The sequence below is a fragment of the Periplaneta americana genome, chromosome 2, assembly GCF_040183065.1.
Source record: "Periplaneta americana isolate PAMFEO1 chromosome 2, P.americana_PAMFEO1_priV1, whole genome shotgun sequence".
Lineage (NCBI taxonomy): Eukaryota > Metazoa > Arthropoda > Insecta > Blattodea > Blattidae > Periplaneta > Periplaneta americana.
This window is the reverse complement of record NC_091118.1, coordinates 44,671,186-44,684,307: the sequence shown is the minus strand read 5'-3', so window position 1 is coordinate 44,684,307 and position 13,122 is coordinate 44,671,186. Positions and strand designations below refer to the sequence as shown.

Here is a 13,122-nt window from a genome sequence, read left to right as displayed (position 1 = left end):
GCAGGGACTGGACAAAAAAAGCATATTAAGAGGGAGATCCAGGAAATAACGACCGTTCGCGCATACCCGCCACGCAGCTGACTCCCCTTCCTTGTTTGAAGGTCAACTGGCTTCCTTAACATGTGTTCTCATAATGTTGTGAGTACTGGTTGCAACAAGTCGCCATTGTGCATTTTGTGTTACTTCGAAATGAACGACGTGATTGATAATCCCGCCGACTGTGAGGTGAGGAGTGTGATTCGATTTTTGAATGCCCGACATTTGAAACCTGCAGAAATTTACCGGAAATTGAAAGAAGTGTATGGTGATACTGTAATGAATGAAAGAAATGTGAGTAAATGTTGTGAAATGTTCAACAATGGGGTAACAAATGTCCACGATGAAACTCGACCCGGACGCCCATCACTCATCACAGAAGACCTGAATATTAAAGTGAACGACAGAATCTTGCAAGACAGGCGCACATCACTCGACGAATTGCATATTGCCTTTCCTGACATTTCTCGTTCTTTGCTTGGTGAAATTGTGTCGCAACATCTTGGCTACCACAAAATCTGTGCCCGCCCGCACACTGCTGCTTCAACTCGAGAATTGCTGGATCAATTCGGTTGGGAAATCTTTGATCATCCGCCCTATAGTCCAGACCTTGCTCCTAGCGATTTTCACCTTTTCACTAAGCTTTAAGACTTTCTGGGTGGTACGCGTTTTGGAAGTGATGAAGAGTTGAAGACAGTGAACACCTGGCTTAATGAACTGGCGGCAGAGGAGTATAACACGGGAATTCTAAAGCTAGTGAATAGATACGACAAATGTTTAAATGTAGGTGGTGATTATGTAGAGAAGTAAAGGAAGCTTCAGTTATGTAACAGACTTTGTTTTTTCAAATAAATATATTTTTTTTAATTATTACAACAAAACGGTCGTTATTTCCTAGATCCCCCTCGTACATGGGATAGCATAATAAGCGGGCACATCTTATCGAGGTTTTACTGTATAATGTACAAAAGTTATTGAAAATAAGTTGCTTAATTTTAATGGAAATATTTTTAGAAAAATATTGATTCAGGTACGGTATGTAATCATGGCACAAGAAATCACTAATAGGATTGGACTGGGTGTTAAATTTTATAACACAGTAAAACATATTTTGTTGAACTGGGAGGTGTCGAAAGAAATAAAAATTATGATGTATAAATGTTACTACATGCCTATAGTTACATGTGGTACTGATATCTGGACCATGACTAAGAAGGACATAATTAGAATCCAGGCAGGAGAAATTAAATTTTTACGAAACACAGGAAAGAAAACAGGAAGGGACGAAATCAGAAATGAAGTTATTAAACAGACATTAGGAGTTCAAAAATTAAAAGATACAATAGTGAAAATTATATTAAAATGGTTCGGTCATTTGAAAAGAATGAATGAAAGAAGAATACCAAAAAGGGCATTGGAAATGAAAGTAGAAGGTGTAAGAACATTAGGAAGACCCCGGAGTAGATGGTTAGATCAAATACGCATAGATTTAAAAGAGAGAGGCCATGATTGGGAAAGAATTCAAGAGGAGGAATTGTGGCAAGACAGGACTTTTGGAGAAGGCTATGTTCTGAGTCGACCCACAACTGAGTGGAAACGTCCGATGGTGATGATGATGATGATGATGATGATGATGATGATGATGATGATGATGATGATGATGAGAAAGCTATATATGGCTTCATTATTGCCTTATGCACTGCAGGAAAGAAATTAATATATGTATAAAGTGAAATTGGATTAAACACTATAATCTTTTCGCTGTAAGAAAAATCCTAATGTAAACAATAGCACGTGACTGAAGTGAGGCTTCATTGGCCGCTATTTGGCGCCATAGATTCTCAGTACATGTTCCCGCCTACCGTTGTACATTCTGTTTCATGTTAAACATTTCCTGTTACTCGTCATGTAGGTCTAACCTCACTACTATGCATTCGTTTGCTTAGGAAACATTTATTTTATAATTACTGTAATTAAATTATTTTTAAGTCTTATGTCTTCACAGTGGATAGTTGAGGATGCAGAAGCCATACTTCAGTACCACGTACTTACGTGAACAACTACGATCTCAAGTGACGCCAGCTTGTTACAAGAACAGACTGTCTCGGCATTACTGTTGGTATTCATCCGTGTTCATAGTACATAACAAAATATAAAAGTAGCTTTTCTTTTACATAGCGTTTTACATATGAGTAAAGTTATATGTTTCATCGTATTTAACAACTAGAATTCAATGTTTTATTTTCAAATAATACAAGATTGTGGTTTCCAAATACGAACTATATTTTCCTGCGTCATGCGAGTGTTTCGACTGGGAGTCAATCACGGGTATGACAGCAACGTGCTCATGTTTACATTAGGATTTTTCTTACAGCAAAAACAGTATAGCTGTCGAATTGGTCTGAATTGTTTGATAAATGTCTTATAAATAGACTACAAGTGACGAGTCCATGTTTCATTTCATTCCATTGTATTCCATAGAACTTATATTAGCATTGAAGCTTTAAGATGTGGAACAAGTCAAGATTTTACAAGATCACAATTTTTTGGCGAGATGAAGTGAGGCTGAGGATTCGCCATAGATTACCAGGCATTTGTCTTGTGGTTGGGGAAAACCTCGGAAGAAACTCAACCAGGTAATCAGCCCAAATGAGAATCCAACCGAAGCCCGAGCGCAGCTCTGGATCAGTAGGCTAGCAAGTCTGCCGACTGAGCTACATTAGTGACTGTGCAAAATATATACAGTACATAGCAATCAGATGATAAAATTTACAGATTTAAACTATTATTCATCAGTTGAGCTATAAATAATATAAAGCCCATTTGATAATAATAATAATAATAATAATAATAATAATAATAATAATAATAGCAACAATATTTGCCCATAAACATCCCTGTAGAGCAAGAGCCTTCTACTGGTATGTAGGGTTAGCTTAGCTCTGTTAGACTTGCACAATAGGCCAGTCCATACGAGTGGTATAACTTAATACCTTACTTACTTACAAATGGTTTTTAAGGAACCCGGAGGTTCATTGCCGCCCTCATGTAAGCCCGCCATCGGTCCCTATCCTGTGCAAGATTAATCCAGTCTCTATCATCATATCCTACCTCCCTCAAATCCATTTTAATATTATCCTCCCATCTACGTCTCGGCCTCCCCAAAGGTCTTTTTCCCCCTCTGGCCTCCCAACTAACACTCTATATGCATTTCTGGATTCGCCCATACTTGCTACATGCCCTGCCCATCTCAAACGTCTGGATTTAATGTTTCTAATTATGTCAGATGAAGAATACAATGTGTGCAGTTCTGCATGGTGTAACTTTCTCCATTCTCCTGTAACTTCATCCCTCAGCCCCAAATATTTTCCTAAGAACCTTATTCTCGAACACCTTAATCTCTGTTCCTCTCTCAAAGTGAGAGTCCACGTTTCACAACCACATAGCACAACCAGTAATATAACTGTTTTATAAATTCTAACTTTCAGATTTTTTTACAGCAGACTAGATGACAAAAGCTTCTCAACCGAATAATAACAGGCATTTACCATATTTATTCTGCGTTTAATTTCGTCCCAAATGTCATTTATATTTGTTAGTGTTGCTCCAAGATATTTGAATTTTTCCACCTCTTCGAAGGATAAATCTCCAATTTTTATAGTTCCATTTTGTACAAATATTCTGGTCACGAGACATAATCATATACTTTGTCTTTTCGAGATTTACTTCCTTAACTTAATACCTAACTATATTAACCTTTGGAGTGCATATGAATGTAGTGTAGTTGTTTGTTTTTTTTTTTTATTATTATTATAGATCAGTACATACAACACGGAAAATATATAGGCTATATATATTTTTTTTATGCCCGGACACGTGACACAAAATCATTCGTCTACGTACTTCCCAGTAGAGTTTGCCTGTTGACTTATGCTGAAAATTTTTTAATCCACTACACTTTTGAATGTGATCCCAGTCCATAACACTATCACTGTCTTTGCACAAAACACAGGATAGTGATGGCAAAATGGAGATCTGATGAAGATGAGCAGCTAGAAAATCAGCTGTAAGAACACGGACTGCTGCAACTGTTTCTCTGCGTGGTTGATGTCCTTAGAGATCAGTAGTGAATTCCACTTCTTGCTTCCGCTTGTTGTTTGATGGTGTCTACGTATCTCATCTTTGAATTTCCTATTTATGTAGAGTTTAGCCAAATTGAATGGTATTTTGTGATTCGGAGTTACTACTATCTATGTTCCTTTTTTGCCAGAGTATCAGCTGTCTTTTCCCAGTTATACCACAGTGGGAGGGAATCCATTGAAATTTTATTACTTTTTGTTGGTGTGTAGCTTGTATAGTGAGTCATGGATTGTTGCTATACATGGAAAATAATAATAGTTATTTTGTTTATGTCGATTTGTTGTTGATAGTAATGTAATATTAATTTATCCACTAATTGAGACTCAGAAAGAAAAAGTATTACAGGTTTATAATTATTAACCTCCTTTGTAAAGCGTCAACGAAAAGTTGTATTGTTGATAAAGACCTATTCGTGTTATAAATAAGTGTTTATACATTGCATTATATTTTGTTGGGACAGGTACTGGATTGGAGAGTTGAGAATTAAACTGCTTGAGGAATTCCGAACTCTAGAAGAATCCTTCAGATCAGAAGCTAAGCAGTACGAAGAAGTGCGACATATAATGGACATGGAGATCATGAGAGAATCCCTTGTAGTTGGCATGACGACATCTGGAGCAGCAAGACTGCAGACATTGTTACAAGCCCTGAAACCAAAAATAGGTGACGTAGTAATAGTATTGTATTTTATAATATTTTACTTTATATCTTATTCAGAATATTCTGTTTTTCAAAATTCAGGAACTTGTGGTCTACCAAAATTGTTGGTCGGATTTTTCAATAAAAATCTTATCTTCTTCTTCTACAAAAATATATGTTAATCTTCAATATATTTGCAAAAGATCATTAATAATCATAATCTATAATAATAATAATAATAATAATAATAATAATAATAATAATAATAATAATAATAATAATAATAATAATAATAATAATAATAATAATAACTAACCATTACTTCACAGCGTTGTAATAAGGACATGTTCCTTGTTCAGTTCTACATAACATACATTAGTGTGTCCACACCTGTGGAGTAACAGTCAGCGCGTCTGGCCACGAAACCAGGTGGCCCGGGTTCGAATCCCAGTCGGGGCAAGTTACCTGGTTGAAGTTTTTTCCGGGGTTTTCCCTCAACCCAGTATGAGCAAATGCTGGTTAACTTTCGGTGCTGGACCCTGGACTCACTTCACCGGAATTATCACCTTCATTTCATTCAGACGCTAAATAACCTAGATGTTGATACAGCGTCGTAAAATAACCCAATAAAATAAAAATAAACATACATTAGTAAAATTTCATGTAGCTTACAAGATACACAAACCTAAAGTTGGAAACTTTAGACGATGATTTCTTTGATACAGGGTGTTTGTAACTTAATGTGCAACAATTTAAGACCATATTCCTTCTTCAGTTCTACACAGATTTAACCTAAAATGACTTAGTAAAATTTCGAATAATTTACGAGATACACAAGCCTAAAGTTAGAAACTTTTGACGACGACTATATACCATATGGAAAGACGTTACACAAAAGTATCTGATACAAAAAACATCAGCATATATAAAGGATACATTTATTTTCACATGTGTGTTTTTTCTTGTTTATTTTAGTGATCGTGGAGGAAGCTGCAGAAGTGCTTGAATCCCACATAACTGTGTCACTTACAAATCACTGCCAGCATCTGATTCTCATAGGTAAATAATTATCCTATATAATTTTGGAATGACCTCGAAATAACGTAAACTTGTATTTAACATAAGAAATTTCAGGTCCCGAAAATGATTCCATGGAAGCAGTGTATTTTGTATTGCATCAAATCTATTTGGCACTTGTGAGGAAAGAGAAGGTTAGCAAGCGAGCCTTTGGTAGTGATCCTGTGCAGGGTTGGGTCGAGCAAAGAGTCTTAGGTAAACAAGGGAGGAACAATGACACCAAGGAAGGTATACCCAGTTGCTTAGAAGAAATCGACCTGTAAGCAAGATGCTGCTGATACTTTTTAAAACTAAAATATACTAAAAGGGGATGAACAAGAGAAATCATTTTTAATGTATACAATTTTATGAGAAAATAACCAGAATAGTAAAAAATAAGGTATAGAGAGTAGCGGTGACAAACGAGGTCTCTAACAGGGGAAGAAACGTTGATGGCAAAAGACTGCTACTAATATTGACGACATTACAAATGCGTGATATGACGAACGATTCATGAATTCTGTCTTTTGCAAAACATTTCTCCTACAATTTCTAAGTTATTACCCATTCTACGTGAACTCACCCGTCATTGATTGGGGAACACTAGTTTAATGGGTACGGGTCATTTTTCCGAAAGATACTTCTTTCTGAAGGCCCAAAGTTCTTATGTCAAGTTTTCCTAAGACACATTTTCCGAAGTTTATTTTATCTGTAAGTCATTAATTCCGAAATTTCGAAATAATTTAATAAAACACCAAACAACATACTGGTATCTTGTGAACTATGATTTATTGAAACGAAAATTAAAAGGGAAATGAGTTCACAGTACAGTAGCAGTGGCAGTACCTTTAAATGTTCATGAAGTTAAGTTATGGCCTAGACGACGAAGGTAATCCAACTGATGTCCTTCTTCCATGTAAACCATGTCTCCATAGCTATTGTCTTTATCCTCTTCTGGACAGTCAACCATTTATTCCTTGGCAGTTTTTTGACTCGTCGACCCATTCGGAATTCGTTTATCATAACTTCACAATCGCCCTGTACTTTTTTCAATGCTGATTTAACAATGTAATCTGATATTAAAATGATTATTATTAAGACATTGCCTACTTTCAGTTTCACATGTAATGCAAAATGTTCGAATAAACATACATAATGAGTAAACAGGTTCACAACGTTTTTTCCAAGGTATGTTAAGTCAAGTAACTTAAAATGTTTAACAGCATTGTTACCTAGCACATTATCAATTTCCAAAAATTAAATTCTATCAATAAAGCTCACTTTCACTTCCAAAGTCTCCTTTCAGTACCTTCAAGATATTTTCATTTATAAAAAATCATGTTTTCTGAAAATGTAGCTTTTTTGACCATTGGAAAGTCACTCTTCAATTTGTGTATGTAATATGAAGGGATTTCTAGAATATTGGTGTATTTTATTGACTGAAAATAATGAAACCCCTATTTAGTGTAACCCCCAAATGAAGGCTTTAAATAAATAAGGATCTAAGTGCCATTTCAGTGGAAATTTTGTTTTTACTGGTATAAGAATTTGTGGCACTATAACATAAATAAGACTAAAAGTCCAGACTTGCATCTTTATTGTGTTATTACGCGTCCATAGATGGTATGTGGTTATGGCTTCAATGTATAATTCGTTTTCCTCGAATGTATGAAAATGGCACTTAGATCCTTACTTACTTCAAGTCTTCAATAGTCCCCTGAAGAACGTAAAAATAGGAGTTTTGCTATATATAGACGTCAGCCATGGTACTGCTAAGGCACGCATTAAACTAAGAGGGCATAATCTTTGTTGTTATTGTATGGAGGAGTCTGGCATCATGTCATTGACACACTTGTCAATAGGTGGAAAAACAGAGAAACCTCGATTCTCAAATTAACCTTTAATAATGGCATGTAATGTATTTGTGTAAGTACTGTATGTCTTGAATTTTTATAAATATTAGACTTTGTTCATAACTCTTGCACTTGGGGTGTTGCATGCAATTGAAGATCGCAGTGAGCAAATATTATTGCATGTTTACAGTAATTTTGAACCTGTGTGTAAAATATTCATTATGAAATATAATTAATGATATAGATAAAAAGCTGTTTATTTACTTTTTAATTTACATATAGGTTTGTGTTGTCTATCTTTTACATGTACTAAGTTATTGTCATCTAACATGCCAGTGATTTACATATTGGCTTGCAGATAAACGTTATTCAACGTTAAAAGAAGCTAAATGTCGCTAGAAATATGAAAACTGTGGATACTAAAACAGTGTATACATGCTCTCAAAACTTCCATGTGTTACTCTTGTTTCAGGTGATCACAAGCAGCTTCGTCCCTCAACTTCTGTATACGAACTCGCTCAGAAGTTCGGCTTGGATGTTTCCCTTTTCGAACGGATGCTGAACAATAAAATGCACTACGAAATACTGCAGGTTCAGCATAGAATGAGACCAGAGATTTCTCGATTGATTGTACCATCCATATATCCCGTTCTGTTGAACCATCATTCAGTGACTCTGTTTGAAGAGGTGCAAGGAGTGTCCAGGAGCTTGTTCTTCATAGATCACACCTCGCCTGATGAAGAAGTTAGTCTTTCATACATGTCATTGTGTAGGTGTGGGTGTTTGTATGTGTATGTGCTGGAAGTTTACGCCATTGATAATTGTTGTATTTTGAATTTGTGTATTTCCTTTTCTCTCTCCTTGTTTGTGGCTTTTCGTGCATGCATGCATGTGCGCGTTTTTGCACTGTTTGTTGTTTTATTTCGTTTTTTGACTACCGGTAGTTAATCTGTCAATTCATTGTAGACATATATTTTTGGGGGGATGTACTGTAGGAGCACTAATGGTTTGCAGTATTTATGTATGAATGGATAATTATAATTAGTTATACATCTTGATTACACAACTTTTAACACTCTTATCACTTCGGAATATGTATTATATGACTTTCTTGTGTTAAATTCAATCGTACCTGGTTTACATGTTTCGACCTTTTATGATCATCCTCAGAATTGGTCGTTGTTGGTCTTGGCGCCACTTGTTTTGTTTCCTGTGGGGGTGTGTTCGTGTGGTGTAAAGAGTCAAAGAGTGTGTGTGTTCTGAAATTGAATTGTGTGTTGAGAATTTCATTGGGGTGTGTGTTTGTGTGTTTTTGTGTGTGGCATACTCCCTATTTCCTCTAAAATGAATTGTTTATATTGTTGCTTTGAGACATGACATTTCTTTTTTGTGATAAGCTATGCAGCTAAATTGTAAAAAAAAAATTAGCCCTAACTAAAATTTCCAATTTCATTTGCTGCTCAAATTTTATTGCAGGCTGAGCCTAATTATTTATTTCGCACTGGTGACGCCATCTAGCAAATTTTAATCGTAGAAATTAATGCAGAAGCACAATTTGTAAAATCTACTCTTAAGTGTAATTAATTCAGCATGTTTCATTGCACCTGTGCGTGTCTTTTTAAGGGTTTACAGTAGTGGCTCAAACATATTATTTCCAAAATCTGTAAATGGGTAATTTGAGATTAAGAAAGCAGGAAATTATAGACATGATGACACTCCCTAGTCAAGCTAGAGCTGAACACATACCTTTTAACATCTGTAAGGAAGAATCCAAGGTTTCTTTTCCATACCATAAACTGGGGTAAACTTGACTGCTGGAATTAACTTGACCATAAAAAAATTTAAAATTGAGACATGCAATTTCTTTCTTGTAATTGGTTTATGCTGCTGGCTAAACATAAACTTACGGAGAGCAATGGACAAATAATATTCGTTGTTGAATAAAATGGCGTGCAAGGAAAAGACTAGGACAACAGGAGGAATATAAGGAGTGCAAGGAGAATAGGAGGAATTCGAAGAGTACATGGGGAATATAAGAAGTGCAGGAAAACAACGAAAGAAGAAAAGAAGAGGAATGCAAGGAGTAAATGAGAAAACAAGGAAAGCAGGGAGGAAACAACAGAAGGAGAATGGAAGAAAAAGGGAAATGCAAGGAGTACAAGGGGAATACAAGAAGTACAGGGGAATACAAGGAGCGCAGGGGAACAAGTGGGGGATGCAAGGAGAAGACGAGAACAAAGGAATGCAAGAAGAGCAGTGAGAATGCTAAGAGGACAAGGGGAATGCAAGGAGAATAAGGTGAATGCAAGGAGTACAAGAGTAATACAAGGAGTACAATGAGAAAACAAGGAAAGCAACAGAAGGAGAATGGAAGGAAAAGAGAAATGCAAGGAGAGCAGTGAGAATGCAAAGAGGACAAGGGGAATGCAAGGAGAATAAGGTGAATGCAAGGAATACAAGAGGAATACAAGGAGTACAATGAGAAAACAAGGAAAGCAGGGGGAAAGCAACAGAAGGAGAATGGAAGGAAAAGGGAAATGCAAGGAGAGCAGTGAGAATGCAAAGAGGACAAGGGGAATGCAAGGAGAATAAGGTGAATGCAAGGAGTACAAGAGGAATACAAGGAGTACAATGAGAAAACAAGGAAAGCAGGGGGAAAACAACAGAAGGAGAATGGAAGGAAAAGGGAAATGCAAGGAGAGCAGTGAGAATGCAAAGAGGACAAGGGGAATGCAAGGAGAATAAGATGACTGCAAGGAGTACAAGAGGAATACAAGGAGTACAATGAGAAAACAAGAAATGCAGGGGGAAAACAACAGAAGGAGAATGGAAGGAAAAGGGAAATGCAAGGAGAGCAGTGAGAATGCAAAGAGGACAAGGGGAATGCAAGGAGAATAAGGTGAATGCAAGGAGTACAAGAGGAATACAAGGAGTACAATGAGAAAACAAGGAAAGCAGGGGGAAAACAACAGGAGGAGAATGGAAGGAAAAGGGAAATGCAAGGAGAGCAGTGAGAATGCAAAGAGGACAAGGGGAATGCAAGGAGAATAAGGTGAATGCAAGGAGTACAAGAGGAATACAAGGAGTACAATGAGAAAACAAGGAAAGCAGGGGGAAAACAACAGAAGGAGAATGGAAGGAAAAGGGAAATGCAAGGAGAGCAGTGAGAATGCAAAGAGGACAAGGGGAATGCAAGGAGAATAAGATGACTGCAAGGAGTACAATGAGAAAACAAGGAAAGCAGGGGGAAAACAACAGAAGGAGAATGGAAGGAAAAGGGAAATGCAAGGAGAGCAGTGAGAATGCAAAGAGGACAAGGGGAATGCAAGGAGAATAAGGTGAATGCAAGGAGTACAATGAGAAAACAAGGAAAGCAGGGGGAAAACAACAGAAGGAGAATGGAAGGAAAAGGGAAATGCAAGGAGAGCAGTGAGAATGCAAAGAGGACAAGGGGATTGCAAGGAGAATAAGGTGAATGCAAGGAGTACAATGAGAAAACAAGGAAAGCAGGGGGAAAACAACAGAAGGAGAATGGATGGAAAAGGGAAATGCAAGGAGAGCAGTGAGAATGCAAAGAGGACAAGGGGAATGCAAGGAGAATAAGGTGACTACAAGGAGTACAAGAGGAATACAAGGAGTACAATGAGAAGACAAGGAAAGCAGGGGGAAAACAACAGAAGGAGAATGGAAAGAAAAGGGAAATGCAAGGAGAGCAGTGGGAATGCAAAGAGGACAAGGGGAATGCAAGGAGAATAAGATGACTGCAAGGAGTACAAGAGGAATACAAGGAGTACAATGAGAAAACAAGGAAAGCAGGGGGAAAACAACAGAAGGAGAATGGAAGGAAAAGGGAAATGCAAGGAGAGCAGTGAGAATGCAAAGAGGACAAGGGGAATGCAAGGAGAATAAGGTGAATGCAAGGAGTACAAGAGGAATACAAGGAGTACAATGAGAAAACAAGGAAAGCAGGGGGAAAACAACAGAAGGAGAATGGAAGGAAAAGGGAAATGCAAGGAGAGCAGTGAGAATGCAAAGAGGACAAGGGGAATACAAGGAGTGCAGGAGAACAAGGGGGGGGAAGCAAGGAGAAGACGAGAACAAAGGAATGCAAGGAGGGCAGTGAGAATGCTAAGAGGACAAGGGGAATGCAAGGAGAATAAGGTGAATGCAAGGAGTACAAGAGGAATACAAGGAGTACAGTGAGGAAACGAGGAAAGCAGGGGAAAAAAAACAGAAGGAGAATGGAAGGAAAATGCAAGGAGTATAAGGGGAATACAAGGAGTGCAGGAGAACAAGGGGGGGGATGCAAGGAGAAGATGAGAACAAAGATATGCAAGGAGAGCAGTGAGTAGGGGGTGTATTTTTATGTGATGATCAATTTCTAAGTAAGCCCGCTCCATCCCTAATTAGAAGAAAGGCGTAGTTTTACATCAAAATTCATTGGTAGATAAGTAGTAATAGTAGTAGTCCTGGTCGCTCCGCAGGGAAGCATAGGGCCTTGATGAAAGCACGCCATCGTACTCTATTGTTCGCCAACGCTTTAATTTCTTTCCAGCTTTTCCCTGCCTGTTTAGCCTCATCTCTAATTGTGTTGCTCAATGTTATTTTAGGTCTTCCTCTTCGTCTGTTCAGTCCTTGGGGTTTCCAATCCAGAGCCATTTTATGTTATCATTTTCTCTCTTCAGTACATGCCAGAAGCGGACGGTGGGTTTGAAAGTTGGGGAGGCCAAGACGTGAATGATGATAATATAAAAATATAAAGCCTGTGACGTACCTCATTACCAAGCACAGAAGTTATAGGTTTTAAGAAATTAAAATTAGGTTTTCCAATTTATGTTTTAGGATTTTAAATCTTATGTTTAGGAATTTATATAATTTCACTGGAAAAAAAATAAAAATAAACAACATACTATTAATATATTACAACGGCTTGGTAAAGATTGTCTCTCTTTAGGACACTCCAAATCCTAACCTACGAATTAGGTCTTTTTAGGTCATATTGAATTTAAGAATGTTACGCTCTGCTACATAAAACGAATAAGAAAAGCAATATTTCGAGAGTAAGGAGATATCAACAAAATTGATTCGAACCTAAGAATCCGGGGCTTGCTCATTACTATTACATAGCCTAATTTTACAGCAAATTAACTGCACGTTCCTCTTTCTTCGCAAACCGATCAAATAGGTTACAGCATACTGAATAACTGCTACTAGAAGGAGCTAGAGACAAATCTGCATTTGTTTCTAAACTCTCGATATATTTAAAATACTGTATAAGTAAATACATCTCGTAACACAAAAGAATAAAATAACAAGAACACCCGCAAACAAGAGAAAATCTAACAACATAAATAAAAACTTTTACGCAGGGAGAGAAAACTAACAACACGTGACTCAA

The 13,122-nt window shown here is 37.1% G+C and overlaps 1 protein-coding gene across 2 annotated transcripts in view; it reads left to right on the top strand.

Moving 5' to 3' along the window:
- LOC138693065 (NFX1-type zinc finger-containing protein 1-like) overlaps window positions 1–13,122 on the top strand; it is a 129,432-nt gene that overhangs the window by 32,836 nt on the left and 83,474 nt on the right. For both annotated transcript variants that reach the window (XM_069816638.1, XM_069816647.1), the window contains exons 8-10: window positions 4,637–4,839; window positions 5,791–5,874; window positions 8,197–8,468. In XM_069816638.1, coding sequence (XP_069672739.1) covers window positions 4,637–4,839; window positions 5,791–5,874; window positions 8,197–8,468 — 559 coding nt within the window. The remainder of the gene's footprint in view (window positions 1–4,636; window positions 4,840–5,790; window positions 5,875–8,196; window positions 8,469–13,122) is intronic.